The sequence below is a fragment of the Micromys minutus genome (genome assembly GCF_963924665.1).
Source record: "Micromys minutus genome assembly, chromosome: 13".
Taxonomy (NCBI): Eukaryota; Metazoa; Chordata; class Mammalia; order Rodentia; family Muridae; genus Micromys; species Micromys minutus.
In genome coordinates, this window is record NC_137982.1 from 18,942,078 (window position 1) to 18,968,027 (window position 25,950).

Here is a 25,950-nt window from a genome sequence, read left to right on the forward strand (position 1 = left end):
GGCCTCCCACAGCTTTACATTCCAGCTTCTGTCCTGGGAAGAAGCACATGAGTGGAAACATGAGACATGGGCATTGAGTGGTTAGAGTATCAAGGCAAATTTACAAGCTGATAAAATTTCATTGATATGTCACATTGTTTAAAAAAATTCTAGAGTGTTTTTAATATTATCATCTGAATGTTTTCCACTTACCAAATTAAAATAGAGTTCTAGAGAATTTCATTGAAAAGTAGCCTGCACTCACCCCGAAGTCCCTGACATAGCTGTTGGATGTTCTTTCTACTCATGATGCACTCATCTCTTTCTCCCCTAAGGAAAAACTGGACTACTTCCTGGATTGTTCTTTCTGGACGAACAATTGAGTTTTACAAAGACTCCAAGCAGCAAGCTCTTCCTAATGTGGTAGGTTGTTCTCTGTTTTGCTACCATCTTTTCAGATATAGTCTTGAAGCAAATGTGTGGCTTATTCAAGACTTCACACCGAAGCCCTTGAGCTACCAACATCTGAACGCAGATGGAAGAAATGACTCAGTAACCTTTTTATCAGACAGGGGGGGGGGGAATAGAATGTAGTGTCTGCTTTATTAAGCATGGCAATCAGAGAAGATTCCCGAATGAGATAGATAGTGAGCAGCTCTCTGGTAATGTGAAGGTAACACTCTAAATTAAGGTGCCATTTACAAGTGCTTTATTTTTATTTATGAAATAATCACTAAATGCTGCTACTTTCCCAAATAATGCATTATAAAGCATGTTATAAAATGCATTAGTAATAAATGTTTAACGGATGAGACTATGGGAGGCTGCTTTAAAAAATATTGTAAGACGTAAATCGTATTAAACCATGTATGTGCATCTTTAATACATGGATTTAAGTTGTTATCTTGTGTTCTATAAAGTGCCTCACACATTAATAAATAATAATAAACGGTTCATAAATGGCACCTTAATATAGGGTGTTACCAATGAGAAAGCACTCTCAGCTAACGAAGTGATTTTTTTATCTCAGTTTAACTATGAAATTCACTATATCCAGCTAACCTTTCTGAATATTTCTTATGACTGCACCTAATCAGCTTAATGCAATTTCTGTATCTTGTGGTTATGGCAAAGTGAGATTTGCAGAATTTCTTTATTGTACCTGAAGGAAGACATAACAGACCACAGAGATATGGTAGCTGCACCAGGAGCAGTTTGGAGTTACATGCTGGTGAAACCTTAACAGCATAACCCAGCTGCCCAAATATGACAACTACCATGAGGTACAAGAAAGGGTGGGTAGACTGTCTGTCAACCATGATCAGGGAGGACTCCAGGCCATAAGAAACTAACCTGCCTTATCCCATTTGACTGACAGATTCTGGGAAAAGGGGTGGCCTTGCAGAAGTGAACCATAACAAGTTAGTTTATATTTGGCAAGTGATAAACGGGCAAATTCTTTGCTCTACAGTCACTTGTGAGGTTTGCTGTGCAATCCACTTTTAATATAAAATAGCACCTCTAGCTAAGAGATGTCTTTTAAAGGAGCAAAATTTAGTAAGAACAAAGAATCATATTTGGCTTGTTCCTCATAATTGAAATCGCCTTTGTCTGCAAGTGCCTTACTGGTTTTGGAGTCTCAGTAAGGTCCAATCTACAAACTAATTAAGAATAAATTAAAAATATCTTAGTCCTTTGGATTTTAAATTGCTTCAAAAATCTGTTTTAGGGCTTTGTTTTGTTTTTAATTTTTGGCTACAATAAGGTTGAGATAATATTTGAGGAAACATAAAACACCAAATAGAGCTGGGCACAAAACAGCCCCTTGCAGAGCCTTTGTCTTCTCTTTGAATAAGTTCTACAGGGAAGGTAGGAAGTGGGAAGATGCCAGGCTGGCTGAGCTTGGCTGCTAAGAAGATGATCTTTGTCCTGCTGAGGGAGAAGAATCCTGTAGGAGCTGAGTCTCATGGGAATGTGAGATTAATGGGAGGGATTAATTCCATACTAAAGCATTTGCTTTATTATTTTTAATCTCCTCATACCAGGAGAGACAATTCTCTCAGTTGTTTACTTATACAAAGGTGAAAGAAAACTCACTTTTCCATTGCCCACAAACCTTGAGGTTAGCTCACTAATTGTGTGTCTCCAATTCAACCTTCAGAATTGTCACAAACTGACAATGGGTTTGATTTGTAGAAGAAATTCATTGACTTTTCCTCCTCTTTGGCAGTCCTTATTTATTGCTTCTGGCCACATTTTCTGTGCCTTGTTTCTTCCAAGCACACATTGTCTTCAAAGTGAATTCTGGGTAGGGGCTAACTGTCCTGTGGTAATGGGGAAAAGAATTACAGAACTGTGTTTGTACCGCATGAATTGTCTTGCTAGTCAACTTCTTGGATTCGTTTCTAACCAAGTATTAAAGGCCTAGTGGGATAGCTGCATATACCAACCAGAGCCTACGCGAAATGATACAGTGGTTGCCAGGCCTTGATTAAAGATGCTGCGGTTTTATTCTGGAAAGGCTTTGTGCTCAGGTTTCTGAAATTCCCTTACACCCTTTAGCTGAGTCCCAGTGTTCTCTCTGCTTCAGAGGAAAAGCCTGGCCTCTCCTCCACCAGGCTTGCAGAAGCCACCATAAGTGGTCTAAAGAATCCAGAGCCATCTGTGAATGTGAATGATAAGACAAAGTTGGAGGTTTTAAAAGTCCCAGAGGGCCAGTTCTTGGTGGCATTTAGTAGCTGCCAAAGTTACACAAGTTCTTCGAAGTGGGAATCCTCACAAGATGGACATCAAAGTTTTGTCAGCAAAAATGCTAAGGAATGAAAGAAGTTAAGCAGAAGGAAAGAGTCACAACAGCTATAACTACTTACTACACACCTGCACTCCTATTTGCCAACACTGTATGTAAATATTTGGGACCAAAAAGATGACTCAGTGGTTAAGAATATTTCCTACTGTCACAGGATCCATATTGAATTCTTAGTACCTACATGGCAATTCATTACCATCTGTAATTCTAACTTCAGAGACTTTGATGTCCCTGGTCTTCACTACCACCAGGCACACATGTGATCCACATACATGCAGGCAAAAAACTCATATGGATAAAATAAAAATAAATCAATCTTCAAAAAGTAATTAATTCAAATAATAAAATATTTTATTTGGCACAAAATATAGAAGGGAGCAGTATAGTTAAGACTTTATTGTACCATATTAATTTAATATAAATTATTTGACACATTAATAGAATATAATATATATCCATATATATTAGAGAGACAGACAGAAAGACAGAGAGTTGGAATCTCACTGCATAATCCTTGCTGGCCTGGACCATCTTGCTATGTAGACTAGGCTTTCTGAATATACAGAAAGCAATTTGCCTCTGCCTCTTTAGTCCTGTACCACCATGCCTGTCTGGGAAGACATTATAAACTTATGAAAGTACTGTTATGCAAGGCTTTCATAAAGAGGAAAAAGTACTTAGCAAAGCATTAGAGCAGCTGTCCACCCATCCACCTGAGACTCATGTGCTTTTCTGAATGTCCTTGAGTATTTCCAGACCCCATCTTCTGTGTATCCTCACTACTGCTGTTTGATGGGCCATCTCACAGAATGCTCTGATGGACCCCGCAGTCCACATTAGGCAAACTTTTTCTCATTGAAGTGTTTCCCGGTTCTGTCTGTCTTTTCCACTTAGGGTTGTTCCAGCAGCTTACCGCTGTTGACACATCTTAAACAACAAGCACTAAGCTCTCCTGATTTAGAATCTGGAAAGTCCAAAATACTGGACAGGTAGGCACTAGGAGTTGCAGTGTTCAGTAAGATGCCTTTCCTGTGTGGGTCCTGTCTTCTTATTGCAGCCCCATAGGTAGCAAGTAGAACATCAAAGCTTTGCACTTCTGAGCAGATCCCAACCACAAACTTAGCTTCTATACCATTACAAGCCATTAGGATTCTCATATGAACACATCAATTTGACATCAATATTCTAGTCACATTTTTATCCTGAAACATACACAGGATTACCTGGCTTTGGTTCCTCAGTGATCCGATAAAGGAAGCAGAGCACTTTTATCTATTTAAGAGTTTTCAATCAGAAGATCAAACAGTAACGGATCATCTATTGTCAGCATTTCATAACAGAAGAACCCTATAAATTGTGACGATCTGAACACCTAGGAGGGAAAGAATGTAGAATGACAACTCTCTACAGAGAAAGGAGACATCTGCTTCCTACCTGCATCCGTTTCCTGCACACTCATTTCACCTCAGAGGACAGCATGTCCAGTGGTGGATGCTGCACTCACTATAGTTCTGAATAGTCTGTGGTCAGTGTCGGATGCCGGAGATAGTGGTCATCGGTAAATGCTGCACCCACTATAGTCCTGAATACAGTCTAGACGTCTTCCTTGTTTTCAGATGTTTTATAGTCTCACATTTTCAGTCTAAGTTTTAGTTAAACCATGTTTGAAATTTCTTACTGTATTCTCCAAATTCTTAACTTTTTCCTCCTCTTCCTCCTCCTCCTTATTCTCCTCCTACCCCCTCTCTTTCTTTCTCTTCTGTATTTTTGTCTTCTTGAGCTGAGTTCAGAGTATTTTGGTGTCTTTGAGTTTTTGGGAAAAACATATTTCTACTAATTTCAAATAATAGAGTTCTTACTTCTAGGTCTTTCTCTTTTAATTTATTCTGTCAGCTGGCACAGCTACTAGTTTCCTATAGGTATTATATTATATTTTACTTTTTTGTGACCTGTCTTGTGATCTAACAGCAGTTGCCTAGGGCCTCACTGTGTTACATATTTCTACTACCTCTTATTCCTGCTGCTGTGGTTCCTTAATGCCACTGCATTGTCGGTGCATTAATCACTGAGATTGAAATATGATCATAGAAGGTTCCCCGTGGTTTGGGGTAAATGTGTCCTGTGTCCTGGAACATTTTCAAAAGGGGTGTGAGGTGGTGACTGCTTATCTCAGATGGGGCATTATTCTCTCAGGTTGTATCTGCGTAGTGGTAGGACTATGGAAACACTGTAATTCCTCAGAGACCAGGTTGTTCTTTACTCTTTCAACACTGTAGCCTACCCAACACTGTGATTCCATGTTTTGGGGATCAGAGAGGGAGGGGGCAAGAAAGAGAGAGAGAGAAAGAAAGAGAGAGAGAGAGAGAGAGAGAGAGAGAGACAGAGACAGAGACAGAGACAGACAGAGACAGAGACAGAGAGAGACAGAGACAAAGCGAACATGTTGTCTTAGGGTTTTACTGCTATGAAGAAACAGCATGACTAAAGCAACTATTATAAGGTCAACATTTAATTGGGGCTGGCTTACAGATTAAGAGATTCAGTTCATTATCACCAATGCAGGAGAATAGCCCTATCCAGGTAGGCATGATGCAGGTGGAGCTGAGAGTTCTACCTCTTCATCTGAAGGCTTCTAGGAGAAGAGTATCTTCCAGGCAGCCCACAGTGACACAGCTACTCCAAAAAGGTCACACCTCCTAACAGTGCCACTCCCTGGGCCAAGTGTATATAAACCATCACAAATTCAATACTGGTTCTTGCTTACCCTTTTATATGTTCTGGGGAAGGACCTTGTTCTATTATACTGTGAGGGAGAACAATGCTGAAATGTGTAGTATAAATAAATGGCCTCAGAAGTCATGAAGCTATATTGTTTTGATATTCAGTTTGCCTGTCTGTTTAGAGTCCCACCTCACATACCAAATAAAAACTTTATCCCGACCTTTCTCTCTGTCATTTCAGACATACAGTTCTGAAGTAATTTTTAAAGGGTATTTTTTTAATCTAACGGTTTTTATTGTTTTTGGTGGGAGAGTTGATCCAGATAACATTTCAACTCATTATACTCTACTTCACTTTAATGTGAGTATGCAGTCAGTTAATCAGGTTTGTGCTATTTATATCGGCCTCGGTGGGAAAAGGCTTCATCAGAATATGTATTGAAATCCCACAATGAACAGCTTGCTCGTTAAGACTGCATATACGGCATAGAGATATAATCAAGATAGAGACTTTGCCTTCGCAAATCTGTGCCAAGAACGATGAGATGAAACAGGAAACAGAATAGATGTTTGTTTTGGTGTTTGTTTCTTTCTCTTCTATTTTTTTTTCAAGATTTGAAGGAAGGAGTGCTAACATCTGTGAAGGACTTGTATTGGGCTTTGAGAGACAGTTGTCACTTCTGCAAATAGGGATTTGCAGGCAGAAAACATTGGGAAGTGAAAACCATGAACAATGACTAAGAATGGATGAAATACAAGCACTAGAAAAATAAATGAACGTCTTTATCCGGTTGAAATGCAAGATAAAAATAAGCCTTAATGGGAGGCTGTGATCTTGTCCACGAGTTGGGAAGGCAAGGCTCTACAATGTGATATTGGTATATAATCCAGGCATCTGTATCACGGATTAAACTACATGGCTTTTCTGTGGACAAACATATATTGACAACGAGTCTGACATGTGATAGGTCTGTAAGAAGCTGAACTTATAGTGGGACTCAAACAAGAGGAAGATGATGCTCTTAGGGTAATGGGTCATCCTCGATGCAAGAGAAGAATCATTGCTTCCGAGTACGAGAACTCGCTGCTATTGTCTCAGCTCCTGCTGCCAGTTCAGTTTTCCTGGAACATAACACATTTTCCTGACAGTTTTAGAATTTTATTCCTGGACAATTTCAATGGACTCTTTTAGCTCATTCTCAAATTACCACCTAGGTACTTGCTGTGCTTTGTGACTTTAGAGTTTTTGTTTGATATAAGGGGAAACACCTGAACACATCAATGGGACGTCAGAGACGCACATGCTTGATTAATCAAGTCTCATGGATGGACATCTTTGTAAAGAAGATTCTTAAGAGTATTTTCTCACTGTTTCACATGCCAATAGTGTACTTTGATCATAATCCTATTGACAGATGTTCTCTCTCCTTCGCTCTCCCATTGAACCCCTTGCAGTATATAAGAGCACGGACAAGTCCCCCTCCCACTTCTGTGTCTTTTCGTGTATGTAAGCAACTCCACTCAAAAGGAGTTGCCTACAAGAGTATGGTTGGGGTTTATTTGCTTGAACAAAGGCAATGTGCCAGTGGCTACACCACTGAGGAATCTGACTTCCTTTCTTAGCAATCATTGAATGCCTAGGGCTCTTAGGGAGAGGTGGAGCTTTATGAGTCCCTCCTCAGGTACAGACCCCACTCGCCTATTTAGTTTATGAATAATCAATAAGTCCTACCAGGCATCACATGATCATTTTAATCAAAGAGAAATCCAAATGAATAACATATAACTCTTGCTCTCACAGTGTTGTGATGTGGTAGAAATGACAGACCCATGTATAAGCTTATTAGAATAAACCATGACTGTGCTATAAGTCAGCTCCAGACCAGAGCTTCTCAGGTATACGGGAACATAAAATAAGCATACAAATGAAAAATTCACTGATAATAAATCAGAAAAATTTATTTTATCACAATTCTTTGGTATGCATATAATTTTACTGTTTATTGAAATGGAAGCAAATTAGCATAATAAGATGTATGCGTTTATTTTTTTTAACATCAAGAACTAAATCTTTGCTAAGCACTTGATACTGTAAGACCTAGAACATTTTTGTCATACTTGATTGATGTTTTGATTTTATAATCATTAATTCTGAGAATGCCAGTTTGTATAAATAGGTAGATCAAAATACCAGGAGTAAGTACTATTTAGAGACATTTTGGAAATAGGAATTTTGTCTTACTTTTATGGGCCAAATTCACTTGGTGATTTTTTTAAATAAAATTAAAATATACAAATCTAGTTAAGTTTTATATATAAAAAAATCAAGCCCTGTACATTTCAACCCAGGGGTAAATTAATTTTACGCTGACGTTCTGAGAAATGACAGGAGATTAAGAATAGTCTGTTTTCATAAGCCTCCTTTTGTACTTATGTGAGAGCAAAGCTCTTAGTGTGTCCTGTGAGGCCACCATTGCTCATCATGCTAGCTTCATATGTCACCTGAGTGCTCTCAGGGAGCTTCTGCTGGCCCTAAAGATGTGAATGCATGTGCACTGCAGAGTGTTCATATGTGCTCCAAGCTCAGAACAAGCAAGGTTGAAGTAAAGGCCTGTGACACAGCACAGACAAGGGCTGCCAGAAACTTTCACTGCAATTTCATTTTGAAACAATTTTTTTCCTCATTGTACATGCAAAAGCAAAAAATAGCCAACTTTTCTACTATCTGTCTTAGTTAGTGTTCTATTGCTGTGAAGAGACACCATGACCATGGCAAGTCCTATAAAGGAAACCATTTAATTGGGGCTGGGTCACCATTTCAGAGGTTCAATCCATTATCATCATGCTGGGAATCATGGTGGCACACAGGCAGACACGGTGCTGGACTGGTAGTCTAGAGTCCTACATCCTGATCAGCAGACAGCAGAAATGAGAGCAACATTAGGCATGCTTGACCATCTGAGATTGAAGTGCTCACCCCTAGTGACATACCTCCCCCTCCTAAAAGTGCCAGTCCCTATGGTCCTATGGAAGTATTTTCTTTCAAACCACTATAGCTACAATCAGTTCCTTGATAGTTTAATAAGCTGTACTCTAGAACCATAGGTTTGAGTTGTGGTTTGAGTAGGAATAAACTCAAAAGGCTCATATATTTGAATGCTTGGTAATTAAGGAGTGCTTCTACTTAAGAGGGATTAGGAGGTATGGCCTTGTTAAAGCTGGTGTAGTCTTGTTAAAGGAAGTATATCACTCAGGGTGCACTTTGGGATTTCAGAAAAAAAAAACTTGGCCCAGTTCAATCTCTGCCCCACTTTCCCCACACCCTCCCCTCTCTCTTTTGCAATGTCTGCCTGCCTACTACTATGCTCCCTGACCTGACAACAAGGGACTAAATCTCTGAAACTAAAAACAAGCCCCCAATTAAATACTTGCCTTTATAAGAGATGCCATGGTCATTGTCTCTTTTTAGCAGAGTGCCGACTAAGACCATTTGGTACAAGTGGTCCTTTCTCACAGATGATGACCTTGAAGGTAATGATCAACCTACAGACCTCACTATTTGATCATTCTACAAGTACTACTCTGCAAGCCCAGCTTTACATCACTGTGTCCAATGTTCTGAAATGGCCATGCTGGGTGTCATGTGATCTCCCTGGGAGTCTGAGTCAAGAGGATCACAAATAGAATCCTTGCCTGGGGTTCAAAGCTTGGTAAAGGTCCTAAGTTGAGTTGAGGAATGTAGAGGAGGAGGATGAACACATGATCGTTCTGCCTCTGCTTCTTAAACATATCTCATCAACATTCAGTATAACAGTGAAAATGATGTGATTCTACTCATAAAAAACATAAGCACTCCAAAAACTTAAATAGCTGATAAACAAATTAAGTAAAATAACAGAGTAAAATAAGTAACCTTTCTATATACATAGAACAAGCACCCCAAGAAAAATATATAGAAAAAAATCTCATTCACTGTACCCTAAAAAAATGTATATCCAAAAAAAGAAAAGAAAAGAAAATGAGAAACCATTATGCATAATCTTTACACACCAAGAAAACCTTGACTATTTCCAGGTTACATCTTGTTTTACATGTACTCTATGCTCATTGTAACTAGTAAGATTTTAATGCATAATATCACACCTTTAAAATAATCAAGTACTGACAAAAATGTATTTGCATACTTTTATGCATAAATCCTTAAAATCTGTACATTTATCTTTGTTTTTTAAAGTAAATTTGTTCAATTTAAAAAAAAAAATCAATCTAGCCCGGAGAAGTGAAAGACTTACATTAAAAAAGACACCAGAATATGGAAGGATCTCCTATACTCAAGAATTTGTAGAAGTAATATTTTGAAAATGGCCATCCTACCAGAAGCACTCTCTAGATTTAACCCAATAAAAATCAACTGCAATTATTTACATAAATTGAAAAAAATATTAGATTTCATTTGGAAACACGCATATAACAAAAATAAAACAAAGTAAAAAACTCTCTAGAGTAGTCAAGAAAATCTTAAAAAAAAAAAAACAGAGCTAATGAAGGTTTGACCACCCCAGATTTTAGTTATACCGAAGGGTTATAGTAAGAAGAGAATGACACAACACAAAAACAGAATCATTGATGAACGAATGACCTGATGAATACCCACATATAATCAAGAGCATCTAAAGCCCCCTTTCCTCTTTCTTTTATCCTTTTCCTTCTTTCTTTCTTTTTTTCTTTTCTTTCTTTTTTTTTTTTTTTTTTTTTTTTTTTTTTTTTTTGTCTTCCCCAATTGGGGAAAAAAAAACTACACCATGCTGGAGAAAAGATAGCATGTTCAATAAAAGGTGCTGGTCGAACTGGATTCCTAGGTATAGATGAATGAAACTAAATCCTTATCTCTCACCCTACACAAAATCACAAATTCTTTGTATGAAAGACCCTCAGCATGAAATCCAATGTCTTGAATCTGATAAATGAGAAATTAAGAATACACTTGAACTTAAAGGACAGGAAATAAACTTTCTGAGTAATATCTTGGAAACATAGGAATTAAGAGTAAAAATTGGCAAATGGTACGTCATGGAAATGAAAAGCTTTTTTACAGCAAATGATGCCATTGTCCAAATGAACACACAGCCTAGAGAATGCAAAATAATTTTCCCGAGCCATAGATCCGACAGAGGATTAATATCTAGAATATACAAAGAACAAAAGAATAAAAACAAAATCAAACCAAACCAAACCAAAAAAAAACCCTGACATTTCAAAAAAAAAAAAAAATCTAATTAAATTGGGGCAAGAAACTCATTAGAGAGTATTCAAGAGATGAAACATTAATAGCTAAGAAACATATTTTTAACATGTTCAAAATTTTTGGCCATCTGAGAAATGCAAATTGCCAGGGTCTGGCCTTGGCAGGGTTTGGAACCTGAAGGAGGATGAATGGAATAGACAAAGGAAGACTTTGACTAACTCGGGCCATCTTAATTTGACAGATGTTTAGGTTTTACATTCATTTTTTCATGTAAAGTCTCTTCTAAGAGCTTCCTCAGTTTAACAATCATGTTCCCTCTGTACTTTCCCCCTTTCTTCTCCTCAATCTCTGCAGTTTACTGCAAATCTGTAAACTGTATCAACCTGAGTCAGTTCCTTATCCTTGCTTGACTAACCTATGAATGTTCCCGTTAACTCTTGGAACCAATGATCCAGCCAGATCATTCTAATGTTTTAATAACCAACTAACTGCTGTTTGGAACTGGTTGATGGACAAATTGTCAAAACTAAGTTCTCATCAGATGAGAACATCTTCACATTAGCTGATGTACCCAGATCTGGGCCTTGTGTTGACTCAACTGCATCATCTTCATTAACAAACAGAAGAGTAGTAATCTCTTCTACTCCCACGATCCTCAGAGACAAACAAGAACAAATCATAGTCCAAGCACTCTCTGTCTTTCTCTCTGTCTGTCTCTGTTTCTGTCTCTGTCTTTCTCTGTCTCTCTGTCTCTCTGTCTCTCGGTCTCTCTCTCTCTCTCTCTCTCTCTCTCTCTCTCTCTCTCTCTCTCTCTCGGTCTCTCGGTCTCTCTTAATTTTAGGGAAATGTCTGTCTGTCACAGACAAAGTGAATGTAAAGACTTCCAACTTCAAATCCAGACATGTAAATGCAAAGCTAAAGTGAACCAAGATTTCCCTCAGGAAAGGCCAGGAGATTCTGCAGGAATATCCCCACAGGTTCATAAGAACATCCGTCTGCACCACATTCACATGCCTTTCCCAGCAGGTGTTTGGCTACCTTCACAAATTAAAACTACCTTTGGAGGATATCTTAACCCAATCAGAATGCTTAAGACCCCAAAGCATACACACAAACCAAACCACCAAAAAAAAAATGCTGACATAAATATGAGAAGGCAGAACATTTATTTGTGGCTCTTGGAGTGCAGAAAGCTGCAGCCACTGTGCAAGTTGGTCTGGAGATTCCTCAAAAGCTGAAAGTAGATACATAACATGATTCAGCTATACCGCTTCTTGAGAATGTACACAAAAGGGTACCAAATCTTGCTACAGAGAGATAATTGTTCATCTCTTTTTATTGCTGCTCTAATCATAAAAACCAGCACATGGAAACATGATGAGGTGTCCATCAACTTATGAATGGATAATGAAAATGTGGTCCATCCTAAAGAAATAGAAGAAGTCATCAAAAGCCTCCCAACCAACAAAAGCCCAGGTCCAGACGGGTTCAGTGCAGAATTTTATCAGACTTTTATTGAGGATATAACACCAATACTCTCTAAACTATTCCAAAAGATAGAATCAGATGGAATATTACCCACCTAATTTTTTGAGGCTACAATAACCCTTGTACCTAAACCACACAAAGACCCTACAAGGAAAGAGAACTTCAGACCAATCTCACTTATGAACATTGATGCAAAAATACTCAACAAAATCCTTGCAAACCGAATCCAAGAACACATCAAAACGATCATTTATCATGACCAAGTAGGCTTCATCCCTGGGATGCAGGGATGGTTTAACATAAGGAAATCCATCAACGTAATCCACCATATAAACAAACTCAAAGACCAAAATCACATGGTCATCTCACTAGACACTGAGAAAGCATTTGACAAAATCCAACACCCCTTCATGTTAAAAGTCCTGGAAAGAACAGGAATCCAAGGCCCATACCTAAACATAATAAAAGCAATATACAGCAAACCAACAGCCAACATCAAACTTAATGGCGAGAAATTGAATCAATCCCACTAATATCAGGGACTCGACAAGGCTGCCCACTCTCCCCCTACCTATTCAACATAGTACTGGAAGTCCTGGCTGGAGCAATTAGACAGCAAAAGGAGATCAAGGGGATACAAATCGGAAAGGAAGAGATAATAACATCACTCTTTGCCGATGACATGATAGTGTACTTGAGTGACCCCAAAAATTCCACCAGAGAACTCCTACAGCTGATAAACAAGTTCAGCAAAGTGGCTGGATACAAAATTAACTCAAACAAATCAGTAGCCTTCCTATACTCAAAGGACAAACATGTGGAGAAAGAAATTAGGGAAAAGGTACCCTTCACAATCGTCACAAAAACTATGAAATACCTTGGTGTGACTCTAACTAAGCAAGTGAAGGACATGCATGACAAGAACTTCAAACCTCTAAAGAAAGAAATTGAGGAGGATCTCAGAAAATAGAAAGATCTCCCATGCTCATGGATTGGAAAGATCAACATCTTAAAAATGCCCATCCTCCCAAAAGCAATCTACAGATTCAATGCAATCCCCATCAAAATTCCAACCCAGTTCTTCATGGAATTGGCAAGATCAATGTGCAATTTCATATGGAATAACAAAAGACCTAGAATAGCGAAATCCATCCTCAACAACAAAAAAACATCTGCGGGAATCACTATCCCTGACCTCAAACTATACTACAAGGCAATTGTGCTGAAAACTGCATGGTACTGGTACAGAAATAGGTATGTGGATCAATGGAATAGAATAGAAGATCCAGAATTGGACCCTCATGTATATGGTCACCTGATTTTGACAAAGGAGCAGTAAACATTCAATGGAAAAATGACAGCCTATTCAACAAATGGTGCTGGTCCAACTGGCACTCAGCATGCAAAAGAATGAAAATAGACCCCTTCTTATCTCCTGTACAAAGCTCAAGTGTAAGTGGATCAAAGATCTCCATATTAAACCAGATACACTGAAACTATTAGATGAGAAAGTAGGGGAAACCTTAGAACACATAGGCACAGGAGAAATTTTCCTGAACAAAACACCAATGGCTCAAGCTCTAAGGTCAAAGATTAACAAATGGGACTTAATGAGATTGCAAAGTTTCTGTAAGGCTAAGGACATCGTCAAGAAAACAAAACGGCAACCAACAGAATGGGAAAAGATCTTTACCAACACCACATCAGATAGAGGCCTAATATCCAAGGTGTACAAGGAACTCAAAAAGCTAGACACCAGAGAATCAAATAACCCTATTAAAAATGGGGTACAGAGCTAAACAAAACGTTTTCAGTTGAGGAACACCGAATGGCCGAGAAACATCTGAGGAAGTGCTTGACATCCTTAGCCATCAGGGAAATGCATATCAAAACAACCCTGAGATTCCACCTCACACCAGTCAGATTGGCCAAGATCCAAAACTCAGATGACAGCAGATGCTGGCGAGGCTGCGGAGAAAGAGGAACACTTCTCCACTGTTGGTGGGGTTGCAAGCTAATACAACCACTCTGGAAATCTGTCTGGCGATACCTCAGAAAATTGGATATAGTACTACCTGAAGACCCAGCTATTCCACTTCTGGGCATATACCCCAGAGACACTTTAATACACAACAAAGATATATGCACCACAATGTTCATAGCGGCTCTATTTATAATAGCCAGAAGCTGGAAGGAACCCAGATGTCCTTCAGAAGACGAATGGATACAAAAATTGTGGTACATATACACAATGGAATACTACTCAGCCACCAGAAACAATGACTTGACCAAATTCTTAAGAAAATGGCTGCATCTAGAGAATATGATCCTGAGTGAGATAACCCAGTCACAAAAGAACAGACATAATATGCAGTCACTGATAGTGGGATGCTAACCCCAGAGGCTTGCACTCCCCCAGAAACAACTCACAGACTGTATGAAGTCCAAGAAATAAAGAAAACAAAACAAAAATATTTACAAAACAAGAAAACTTTAACTATTTCCATGTTACATTTTGTTTTACATGTACTTTAGCTCATTGTAACTATTAAGTTTTCAAGGCATACAATCAAACCTTGAAAAAAATCAAGTACTGACTAAAAAAATATATTCATATAGTTTTATGTAAAAATTATGTTAAAATCTGAAAAAAGTACTGACAAAAAATGTATAATTTTAAGCAAAAATGTTTAAAATCTGTACATTTATCTTTGTTTTGTAAAATAAAGTTGTTTTATAAAAAAGAAAAAAAAAAGAAAATGTGGTCCATTTACACAATTCAGTATTATCCAGCTACTGAAAAAGAACAATCTTTCTAAGTGTAGTGACCTAAACCCTAAAAAGCAGACAGTACATTTTTCTCTCATATATGGATGCTATCTTTGAATCTTTAGATGTTTGTGTTTCATTTTTCATTCCCATAGGTGTTAATAAACTGGTAATCAGATTGGAAAATCTTTCAAGAGAGGACAAGGAGAGTGATATACTGGAGGCAGGAAAAATAATTAAACCAGAAGATTAAATGGGTTGAGAATGGGAGGGCAGGTAGAAGAAGGAAGATGGAAGGGGTAACTTATACTAAAGGTCTCTTGAAAATGTCATATGGAAACATACCACTGTAGAAGTTCCCTTAAATACACACACACACACACACATATGATAGTTTCAACAAAGTTACTTTATGATGGGGTAGGGCACAAGATCACAACTACATGCTGCATGCTAAAACAACAACAACAACAACAAAAACACAAACTCAGAAATAGTTTCTCTTTTTCAGTTGATAGTCAGTTGGATGGGACGTCTCATGAGAACCAGACATTACTGGTATTTCCATTGCTTTTTTTTACCCTCTGGAACTTGACAATAAGTCCCTATTGTTGAAACTCCCTCATTTATAACACGAAGGTTATAACACATGGAGAAATCAAGCATTGTACTGGATGTGAAATTAATCATTAGTCCTACCCAGCTGTGAATCCTTTAAGTGAGATAAGATAAAGCTCTGCCTGGCGAGCAGACATGCCCACTGATGCAGTCATGGTACAGACATTATGGAAGTAACAACAGATTTTATGATTGAATTTGTGGCCAGCTTCGCAAGATAAAACCCATTCCTGACATAGGTACCTGGGCCAAGACCTTGAGGATAGATATGCCATAGGCCTTGGGATGAACCTACTACCAATATTCTACTAATAGGAGATAGTATGTAAAAGTCTCTTAACAACTTAATGCTATATCTTTTGCTCGGTTCATCTCTCAACCCTCATTATAGAATCTGCTCTTTTAGTAGATGAGAATTAGCATATAGATGCACAGTGAGTCAACATGCAGAAAATAGGAGACTCTGGAGAACTCGGCTCCCAATTGACTCGGGGGCTGCTGTGAAAGAGGGGAAGGAATGATTGTGAAAGCCAGAGATGGTAGATGGCAAAACCAGTAATTTTGAACACAATAGATCAGTTGTGCACAGGAACTCACAGGGATTGTGACAGAATAAACAAGACCTGAGAAAGCTCAAGCCAAACTCCCCCCAAAATTATGCCTCTAGCTTGGTAGGTATTATCAATTGATAGTTGCTGGGATAGTTGCCAGTTTTCATCAAGCATATGACTCATGGTAGATCAATGATCCAAAGCCAGCACTACACCTGACAGTATGTAGGCAGAACAAGTTGGACTAGATAGGAAAACAGACAGACAGACAGACAGACAGACAGACAGACAGACAGACAGAGACACTGAGACAAAGGCATAAGAACACAAAGTTGAATCTATTAGGAAGATGAGGTGTATCTGGGAAGACATGGGGGAGGGTATAAATGCAATCAGAATACATTGTGCAACATTCTGAAACAATGGACTAAAATATAATTTTAAAATGAAGAAAGAGAAAGGTATTGGAACCTTTCCCTTGAATCTAAAAAACAAATGCAAAGAAAATATGCCCATAAATTGCTTTAGACTGCAAAGCTCGCCATTGATAGTTGCCTTATAGGTCATGACAATGACTTGGGTTAGTTTTATGGTTACTTGATGATAATGTGATTGCTTTCAGCCAGTGAAACTTGTGAGTATATTGAGGGGAAGTGACAATGAGCTTGCTTTTGAAAGATAAATGAGATTTTGCTGTAAGCATTATAGGAGAAAAATATCTTATGTTGCTATAAGAGTGTAAGGAATGGTTAACTATGGGAATTGAGATCATTAATTGAATTAGTTCATGAAATTATTGATAGCTTTTTTTCTTCTCCTTGCTCAATGCACTGGTTAGGCTGTTTTATTCATTTTGACCAAGGCATTCAGACAGAGTACATGTACTGGAGTCCAGGTTCTGTGCAGCTTCTGCAAAGCACCTACAAAAATCCCAATTCTAGTTTGGGATCACATCACACAAGCTTCAGCTGGTCTCTGGATTTGGATGTCGCTGTCCTGACTAGAAATCTAGTTAGGGAAGGTCTGAACTTAGACTGCAAGGACATGGCTTCACCCTGCAGGCAAGGGGACTTCTTCATACTCAGTGTCCTGTGTTAACAGATTCCCAGCATAAGACAAAACCCAGTTGAGAGTCATAGGTTTCAGTGACAACCCATACCTCCACTGCCACCTTCACCCCCATCAAACCCTCACAAAGTAACAGCTTAGACAAGAATTCATCAGCGTGAAGTCTCAAAAATTATGGTAAGGATGCTGAAGTGTAGTTCTCTACTATTGATGTCTTCTGGGATGCGGGGTTCTGGTGGGAAAGGACTCAGTTTTCTTTGGGGGACTTGCCACTGGGAGTTTAACCATACTCCCAATGACCGTATGCAAATGGGCAGAACAAGCTGGATCTTGGGAGGTCACAGCAGCACAGAGGCAAAGCGTGAACCTGGGGGATCCTGGGAAGTGAGTGGGATAAGGATGCATTATGTGAAATTCCCAAATAATCAATGAAAATATTATGTTGAGAGAAAAAAAGAAAGCCTTAGCATCAGAGCTTATTTGGCAAACTAACTTTTTTTTCTGTATTTTTGATTTTGAAAAACTATAGAACTTAAGAGGTCTTACAGACCTGCACTGAAACTGTTCAGCCGGTGAGAACAAAAAGGCCTTCTCTTATTGAGAAAAAAAATCAGACAATTGCTGCTTGTCATCACTATAACTTTAGTAACCCACAGGCCATCGGTCACTGGCAGAGTAGGTTGATGTTCTCACCTGTCTTTGACCTTTGGCAGCATGGCTGGTGTTCTAGACATTCCAATGAAAGAGAACAGCAGGGCAATTAGTCTAAGAACAATGAACCTGTTACAATAGAGCGAGCTCATCAGCCAGCACAATCTGCAGACCCAGGAAACCTGCTCGGTAGCTTTACACCGGAAGCTTTGTGGGTGTCTGGATTAATTTCCGTTATCACTACCTCCTGGTGGTTCTCCTTCTTCCATCTGGTAGATGAGATAGTTTCTGGTTTACCCCCCAAATACTATTTAGAAGACTTATTGTCACTTTAAACACAAACTCTAGAGCGTTATACATATTTTCAGGCATATTTACGCCCCCAAATTTCAGAAGTCAATACAAGGCTTTCATATTTAAAGATTGTCTGGTCCTGCTGTACAACTTTTAAATCAGAAATAACGACTGTAAACATGTGCTCTGTCTTTACATTTTCCTTGTGGTTGCTTCACTGGAAATCAATTTCAAGCTTTCGTCTACGATAGTCAAGTACTCTACTAGTCACCTCCCGTCTCTCCAACTTAACCTATAATTATGTATTTAGATTGAAGGTGGTGTTTGATATACACATACCATGGAATGATTGCATCACAGTAATGAACACATCACTCCCATACTTAACTCACAATACAAACATTTAAAGCATATTCTCTACAGGATTCACATATTAAGCATTTATTCACATATTGCGAAAGCCTTCACTTATTAAAGAGATTATTAAGTAGAATCACGATGCTGTACAAGAAACCCAAAGAACTTACTTTCCCCCTTTTTAGCTTTTGCTTGTTTTTGCACGGAACAAGTTCAATCTAATAAAAACAAAACAAACAACAACTAAAACCTGCAGAAGAGATATGTTTCTTTTCAGAAAGGTGACAGTTCATATTTTGTTCACAGACTAGGACAGTTGTTGCTGGAGGACGAGGAAAGGGGATCTAAAATGTCCCCTTTATGCCAGATACAGGGTATTGCTAGGACCAGGGACTGTTGTGTCAAAGAATGTCAGGAAGCCTTGAAATACGTATGCTGTACTTCTTGGCTGAGGTTGGCAGTGTGGAGGGTCTTGACTAGTATTCTCTGGGCCAGGAATAGATAGAATCTAGGAAAAAACATCATTTGCATTCTTAAAATGCACATTCTTTTACTTTCAGGAATTATTTCAAAATGAAGGGGCTGCATGGACCTATGAGGTGCTAGCTCTGAACTCTCAAATTAGGGCTAGTGGGATGGATTAGCAGTAAGCACTTGTCTAACATGCATCCCCTATCCCCACCCCGCAAGCAGTGCAGAAAACATTTTTTTTTCTTGAAGTAAAACTAACATTGTAACTCTCAGTTCTACAAAACTTAATGAATCTGCAGGGGAGAACTCCAGAGCCAAGATAGAGAAGGAAATTTTCCGTCTTGCATGTCTTGTCTATAGTAGTAGCTGCCTGCATGTCACTGGGAATTGTAGGGAAGTGCAACACGTTACTGAGAAAACTTGGCTTGCTTCTTGGGGTTCTAGGTCTCGCTGATAATAAAAATTAAGAACAGATTCAAAGGGAAGCCTGAAGACAATTGTATCTATGTTTCTATTGGTCAAGATCTGGCATAGCTTCTCATGAGACAGTTGTATCAGGCTCCTGTTAACAAGCATTTCTTGGCATCAGCAATAGTGTCTGGGTTTGGTGCCTGCAGATAAGATGGATCCCCAGGTGTTTGGGTCTCTGGATAGCCTTTCCTCCAGTCACTGTTCCACTCTTTTCCCCTTTATTTCTTTTAAACAGAAGAAATTCGGGGTTAAAATTTTGGAGATAGATGGATAGTCCCTTCCCTCAACCAAGAGGGGGACATGCCTAACCTCTGGATCTGGTTTCAACAGATTCTTCCTTCACTTTATGGGGTATTTCCATTAATGTCATCCCCGTGGGGTCCTGGGAGGCTCTTGCTTTGGGAGGTTCAGGACTTTCTGGTTGCTACTTCCAGTTCCCTAGTCCCTATTCCTACACACCTCTGTTCAACTTCCAGGCCCTCTGTACATCTCCTCCATCTCCTCCCATACCAGATTCTGCCCCACTTTTTCTCTTCCCCCTCCTTTCTTCCTCAAAAGTCCCTCTCACCCTCTATTTCCGTTGATTATTTAGTTTCCACTTCTAAGTAGGACTGAAACATTCACTCTTTGGTTTTCCTTCCTCTTGATTTAATGTGGTCCATGAGTTGTATTGTGAGTATTCCAAACTCTTTGCCTAGTATCCACTTCTTAAAGGAAAAGATAATGTTCTCTGTACCTGGAGGTGGACTCAGACCTTTACAATAACATTCTCTGCAATAAAACAGCAGATTATTTAGGAGATGGGCTGAAACTAAAGAATAATTAAGACATGTTTTTACTATGACAGTCTTCAGATCTAATTTTTAAATCTCTTGATCTACAGATCTATTTTTAAAAATCTCTTATCAGTGGGGATTAGAGCCAGAATTGAAATTTATCTAACTAAAATTTGACGAGCTCCTTTGAGACACCAGATAACCCATATTCTACTCTGCATTTCTGTGAGATACATGTCTTTAAAGTGTTTATTTTTAATTACAGAAGTTTTTGAAGATAATCAATAAACAATTAACTTTCTCAAACCACCTCTTCAGCTGGATCCCTGAAGATGAAAACAACAAGAAATAAAAATTAAAAAAAAGAAGTGTTCGAGTTTCCAGATAAATTGTTTACTTCCTTTAGTATTGTTTACTTTCAACGTGGAAAATTTGTTCCCTATTAATTAGATAAACACCAGATCTAATTATGATTCACTGTAACATTCACTTGATAACAAGATGAACTTATGGATGTAAAATATGGAAGTGAACAGAAAGAAGAAAACAGTTTCGGTGAAAACACTATGCCTGAATTATTGAGTATCTGTGCAAAATGAACAGAAAATAATTTGATTTTTGTAGAGTGACTATGGACTCCTCACACAGACTCCTGCTCAATAAGACTTGGAAGAATGGAAAGGCAAGAGTAGATCTCAGCATCATATCCTGGAAAAGGCATCTTGAGTCTCCGTCAAGTATCTGAATATCACGATCGTGTTCCTGCAGTCAGAACAAATTTATCTCCACTGGGCTTCATGCAATAGGGCAGCTTCAGAGTACCCAGCCTGTGGACGCAATGTGCATTTAATAACGAGAAAAAGGTTACAGTTGAAACTCTGGAGGTGACAAGCATAAAGAAAGAAAAAAGAGGAAACTAGTTTTCATTGTATTATTAACATAAATTTTGTGAGAAAAAAAAACAATGATCAATATTACTGTAAATGAAGCTGTGCTCACTAGACATCATTTTCTTAAGACTTGGCCATTAACCACAATAAATTCTGTATCTTACATAATTTTTAATAACTACAAAAATCAATTTAATTGATAGGAAGCGTTATAAATGAATAATAGTTTGCCATTCCTCAATAAACCTCACCTTAGGCTGTCTCAGAAAAGTATTTTAATTATGAAACCTGACTTTGTATTTTATCACTTTGGTCAGCATAATTCATATTTCCCAGCTTCTGTTTCTCCAGAATAAAATGAACATTTCTTTTTGCCTACAGTACATGAGAAAAAAAAATCACTGTACAGCAAATGTACTTAGACCTTTAAAAGCCACTTATGAATCAGAAATTGCTGAGAAGTGGTATATTATGTACAGTAAACATAAAGCTTTCATGTTAAATTACCTAGGCTCTAAATGTCTGGTTCACATCTTATTTTCTGTATAGCTTTTGGTTATCTCAACTCCAACGTGGTGTTAATAGGGCCCCAACAAAAGCAATATCAAAGAGTCGTCAGCTCTATCTGTGTGCCTTTCATAATGGATGTTCAGGCACCGTGCCTTATTTGAAAAGGTATACAACTGAGACACCGAGTGGGAAGTGACAAACATATTAGACAGACAATGTTTAAAGTGTCACAGTGGGCTCATTGCCATAATGACTAACACTGCACAGTCCTAGATGGGCAGGAAGGCGCACTGGGCAAGTATGCTGGGCAGATCACCTTCTGTCAAACACAGGGAGAAACTCGAGGAACAGAGTGCATAGGGGAAGAAAAAAAATAACATTTTCATCTTATTTCTTTTGAGATTCCTGATCCGCCTTAGTTTAAAAACATGACTCAAGGTCTTTCCATGCTTCACCCATGTAGAATCTGTCCCCACTAATAATTGATCCTTGGAAGGCTTAGCTCCAATCTCTGTAGAAATGTCATTTTAGCTACATGTGAAGCAGAAAAGTAGCTAACAACCCCTCCACACTCTGACTATGTAAGGGAAGAGCTGGAATTCTAGGGAGGTCCTCTGAGAGTACCTGAACTGGCTCAAGTAAGGTTGATCACCTAAAGTAACAGCCAATGGAAATGAATGGAATTAACTTCGGAAAAATTTCCTTAGCTTTATAGGTGACATAAATGTGAACATCAGCAAGTATATGTAATCTATGGAGAAGCTATCAGATTCATCCTGCAAAGATTTTGATTAAGAAAGAACTTCAAGTCTATTTCCTTTAAAGGAGAACACTTTTTCCTTTAAAAACTTTTAGCACAAATGTCAGTGAAGGGCTGTTTTTCTGAGAAGCCAGTTTGATTTGTCTGATAGCTTACTGAGAAATTCCACTGTGTAGCAATTTCAGTTATTATGAACATCATTTATATTCATATACAGAAAACCCACATGTTATAATCAAAGTATCCTCTTCTTTCTTGACAGAGGTCATACTTTAGATATTAATGAGATCAGGTATCAACTCTGCACTACTTCCTAAATCATTTTTCCCAGATGAGAATTGATAAGTGAGTTTTGTCCTCCTCCATGAATGATTTTCCCAGAATCAAAACAAGTTATTTGGTTAACCTCAATTTCTCTAAACCAATTTCATGTTTTGTGTTTTAAAATTGTAAGGACCATCTCAGTCCATATTCCAAAACAGCAATTAATCCAAAATAATAAATGGTAGCTTATAACCCACTCCAGAAACTCTGAGCTTTATCTTCTTTAAAAGCACATCTAGGATTGAACCAGAGAAAAGAAGGGGGCCAATAATTTGTTGCATATGTGCCCAATGTCTATCACAAAAAAACACTGTGAAGCAAAAGACTGTCCAGCCTGCGATACTTTCTAATACACACCGAAAACTATGTCCCCCAAATAGCCCATAAAATAGAAAACTAAACCCAGAGGCTTAATCTAAGCCAAGTAAAATAGAGAATACTCTGTCAGCAATTATTGAGAAATGATGAAGAAGGACTAAGGAATAATAAAAATCCGAAGTGGCTAAGACCCAGGATCAATTTTTAATGACTTCACATTGTTCCAACAAAGAAACCTGCATGCTTTCCTGTCCAGAGGCAGGAACTCTCCAATAGAGCTCTCTTTTTATTTTAAGTCAGTCATTTCTAATTTCTCATGTATGGTGATTTGGATACCAATGGCTTGTACAGACCCCTGTTTAAATGCTTGACCCATAGGGACTGACACTATCAGAGGCCCTGTTGAAGTAGATGAGAACTTGTTGGAGAAAGTGTGTCACTGAAGGACTTCCAGGCTCAAGCTATACCCAGTGTGGTTCACAGTCTCCTTCTGCTGCCTGTGAATCGAATGTCAAAATCTGGGAGCCTTCCTTAGCATCATGTCTACCTGCTTGCTGCCATGTTTTTCACCATAACAATAATAAACTAAACCTCTGAAACTATAAGCCAGCCTGAGTTAAATATTTGATATACAAGAATTGCCATGGTTATGACCATGGTGTCTCTTCACAGCAATAGAAACCCAAACTATGACACACCCACAAAAGATGTCACATCTATATCCCTAGATTTAAATCTGCATTTGGTCAGTTTATGAACTTTGTCTTCATTACAGTATATTCTCTCATCCATGTAATTCATTAGCTGACTCTTGCTTATGTTTCAACGCTGCAGAATCAGAAATACATTTTTTAGTAAAGGATTCTTTAATTCCAAACTTCTTTAAAAAAAATCTTGACTCTTTTCCAAATACATTCTACTAATTTTCCAGAGCTATGTATTCTGATGTTTAATACTCAGACACTGAAGCTTTTCTTTTCTCGAGCATCTTTCCTTGTTCTTTCAGCCTGGGTCTCTTCTAAACTAAACAAAGCATAGTTTAGAACTGCTGTTCACATGATCCTCTTTCTGCTTACTGAGGTGTTTTCATCCTGAAGCATTCTTGATGCTATAATATTACTTGCATGATCATGTTTACTGCAATAATTTAAAATTAATTACATTACAAATTGTTTTGTTATTATTTTTAGACACAGCACAAACCTAGGCACACCTAGGGAGAAGGAACTTCAACTGAGTAATTGCCTCCATGAGACTGGGCTGTGAACATGTCTATGGAGCAATTTCTTAATTGCTAAAGTGCTGTTGAAGGCCAAGTCCGTGGGGGAAGTAGATCCCTGGGCAGGTGGGTCTGGGCTGTATAAGAAAGGTTCTAGAACAAGCCGGTGGTCAACTCTGGTCTCTGTCTCAGGTCTTGGCTCTAGGTTCTGGCCTTGGCTTCCCTGAATGATGAACTATAGCCTGTCACTGAAATAAGCCCTTTCCAACTCAAAATGCTTTTGGTTAGTGTTTTATCATAGCAACAGGAAGCAAGCTAGAATGTTCTTATTTTATTATCATTGTTATTTGCTCTGGCTCTACCATATGATAGTGTCTACTGAGGGCCTGACTGCTTATTCATTCATAAATAACCTTTCTTGAGATGTGCTCTTATTTGTAGTGATTAATGTACTGGACAGAATCTAGACATTTTCTATTATACCTATTCATCTAACTTCTCCACGTTTCAAGCAGTTTAAAGTCTATAAACACAAGTTTCATTTTGAAAACTCCTATAGGTATAGGTTGCATGGAAAAGAAAAGCAAATGGATCTGAAAGAAGAGTCAATTAAGAAGCTGGGTCTATACACTTGAGGGAGTCGAACATTCTTTTATAGAGAATAGACTCTACAGATGGGATAATGTGAAGTCTAAAGAACAACAACCTCCCCAACGTAATGTAATTGAATAGAAGAACCTTTCTGACTGTCCACAAAAGAAGGAACTAGAGGAATTCAAGTAAAAGAAAGCAAATGAGTTCAAAGGGCTGTAGCCACAAGATGAATACAGCAAGGCTAGCTTGGGAAATATGGCTTTTGAACACTTTGGCTGTGAGTGATAAGGGAGGTGATTGAAGGAGGGAATGAAATGTGAGATAGATTGGTAAATAGATAGTTAAGTAGGACAAGCCATAGAGCATAATAGGAGAGTCTGTGAAGACGTTCATTGCCCTGAGATCCCTGTGCATGTTGTTATTGTACTTAGCCTACAGTAACATTGGACTTTGGAAGGGGCAGGGCACAAGAACTGATTAAGAAGTCAACATTGGTAAATGACAGTGATAGATTAGAGGCAAGACTAAAATTCACAATATAGTATTGAATGAGAAATAGTGAGAGCTAAGAAAAGTAATCCAGAAACCACTTAGAAGTTAACCCTAGTTATTTAGAATCTTGGGAGAACGAGAAACAAGTGAAAAGCCAAGGAGCCATGTAACAGACAAAGGCACAGGAAGAAACATGCCTGTACCATTGAGGAACACGAACATGTCTTGGAAAATGGCAGTAGAACTTTATAGTGTAAATTCTAATGGTCCAAGGAGCTGATTCTTGGTGTTTGGTTATTTATGTTGACCTTGACAGTTAAAATACTTTAGATTAATGAAAAAAAGGAACAAAAGCCAGGCTATCATTGGTTAAGAGGACAATCAAACATGAGCAACAGAAAAAAAATGAGTACAGAAAACAGTGAAAAAGAACGAGGGGTGGCTGAGAGTGAAGTTTTCAAGTTGATCATTTAAAATAGCATCCCACCCTTGTTTCTCATGGATGAAGGAGTAGAAGGATGGAAGTAGGAGCCAATAGACAAAGCAGGGTGTGAAGTCTGTGAATGGAATGAGGAG

The 25,950-nt window shown here is 38.4% G+C and overlaps 1 protein-coding gene across 1 annotated transcript in view; it reads left to right on the top strand.

The window, feature by feature from the left end:
* The window catches only part of ARHGAP15 (Rho GTPase activating protein 15), a gene marked incomplete at its 3' end in the record, with an annotated part of 579,351 nt that overhangs the window by 71,449 nt on the left and 481,952 nt on the right, over window positions 1-25,950 (top strand). Inside the window, exon 4 of the mRNA XM_080928022.1 lies at window positions 315-402. Coding sequence (XP_080784148.1) covers window positions 315-402 — 88 coding nt within the window. The remainder of the gene's footprint in view (window positions 1-314; window positions 403-25,950) is intronic.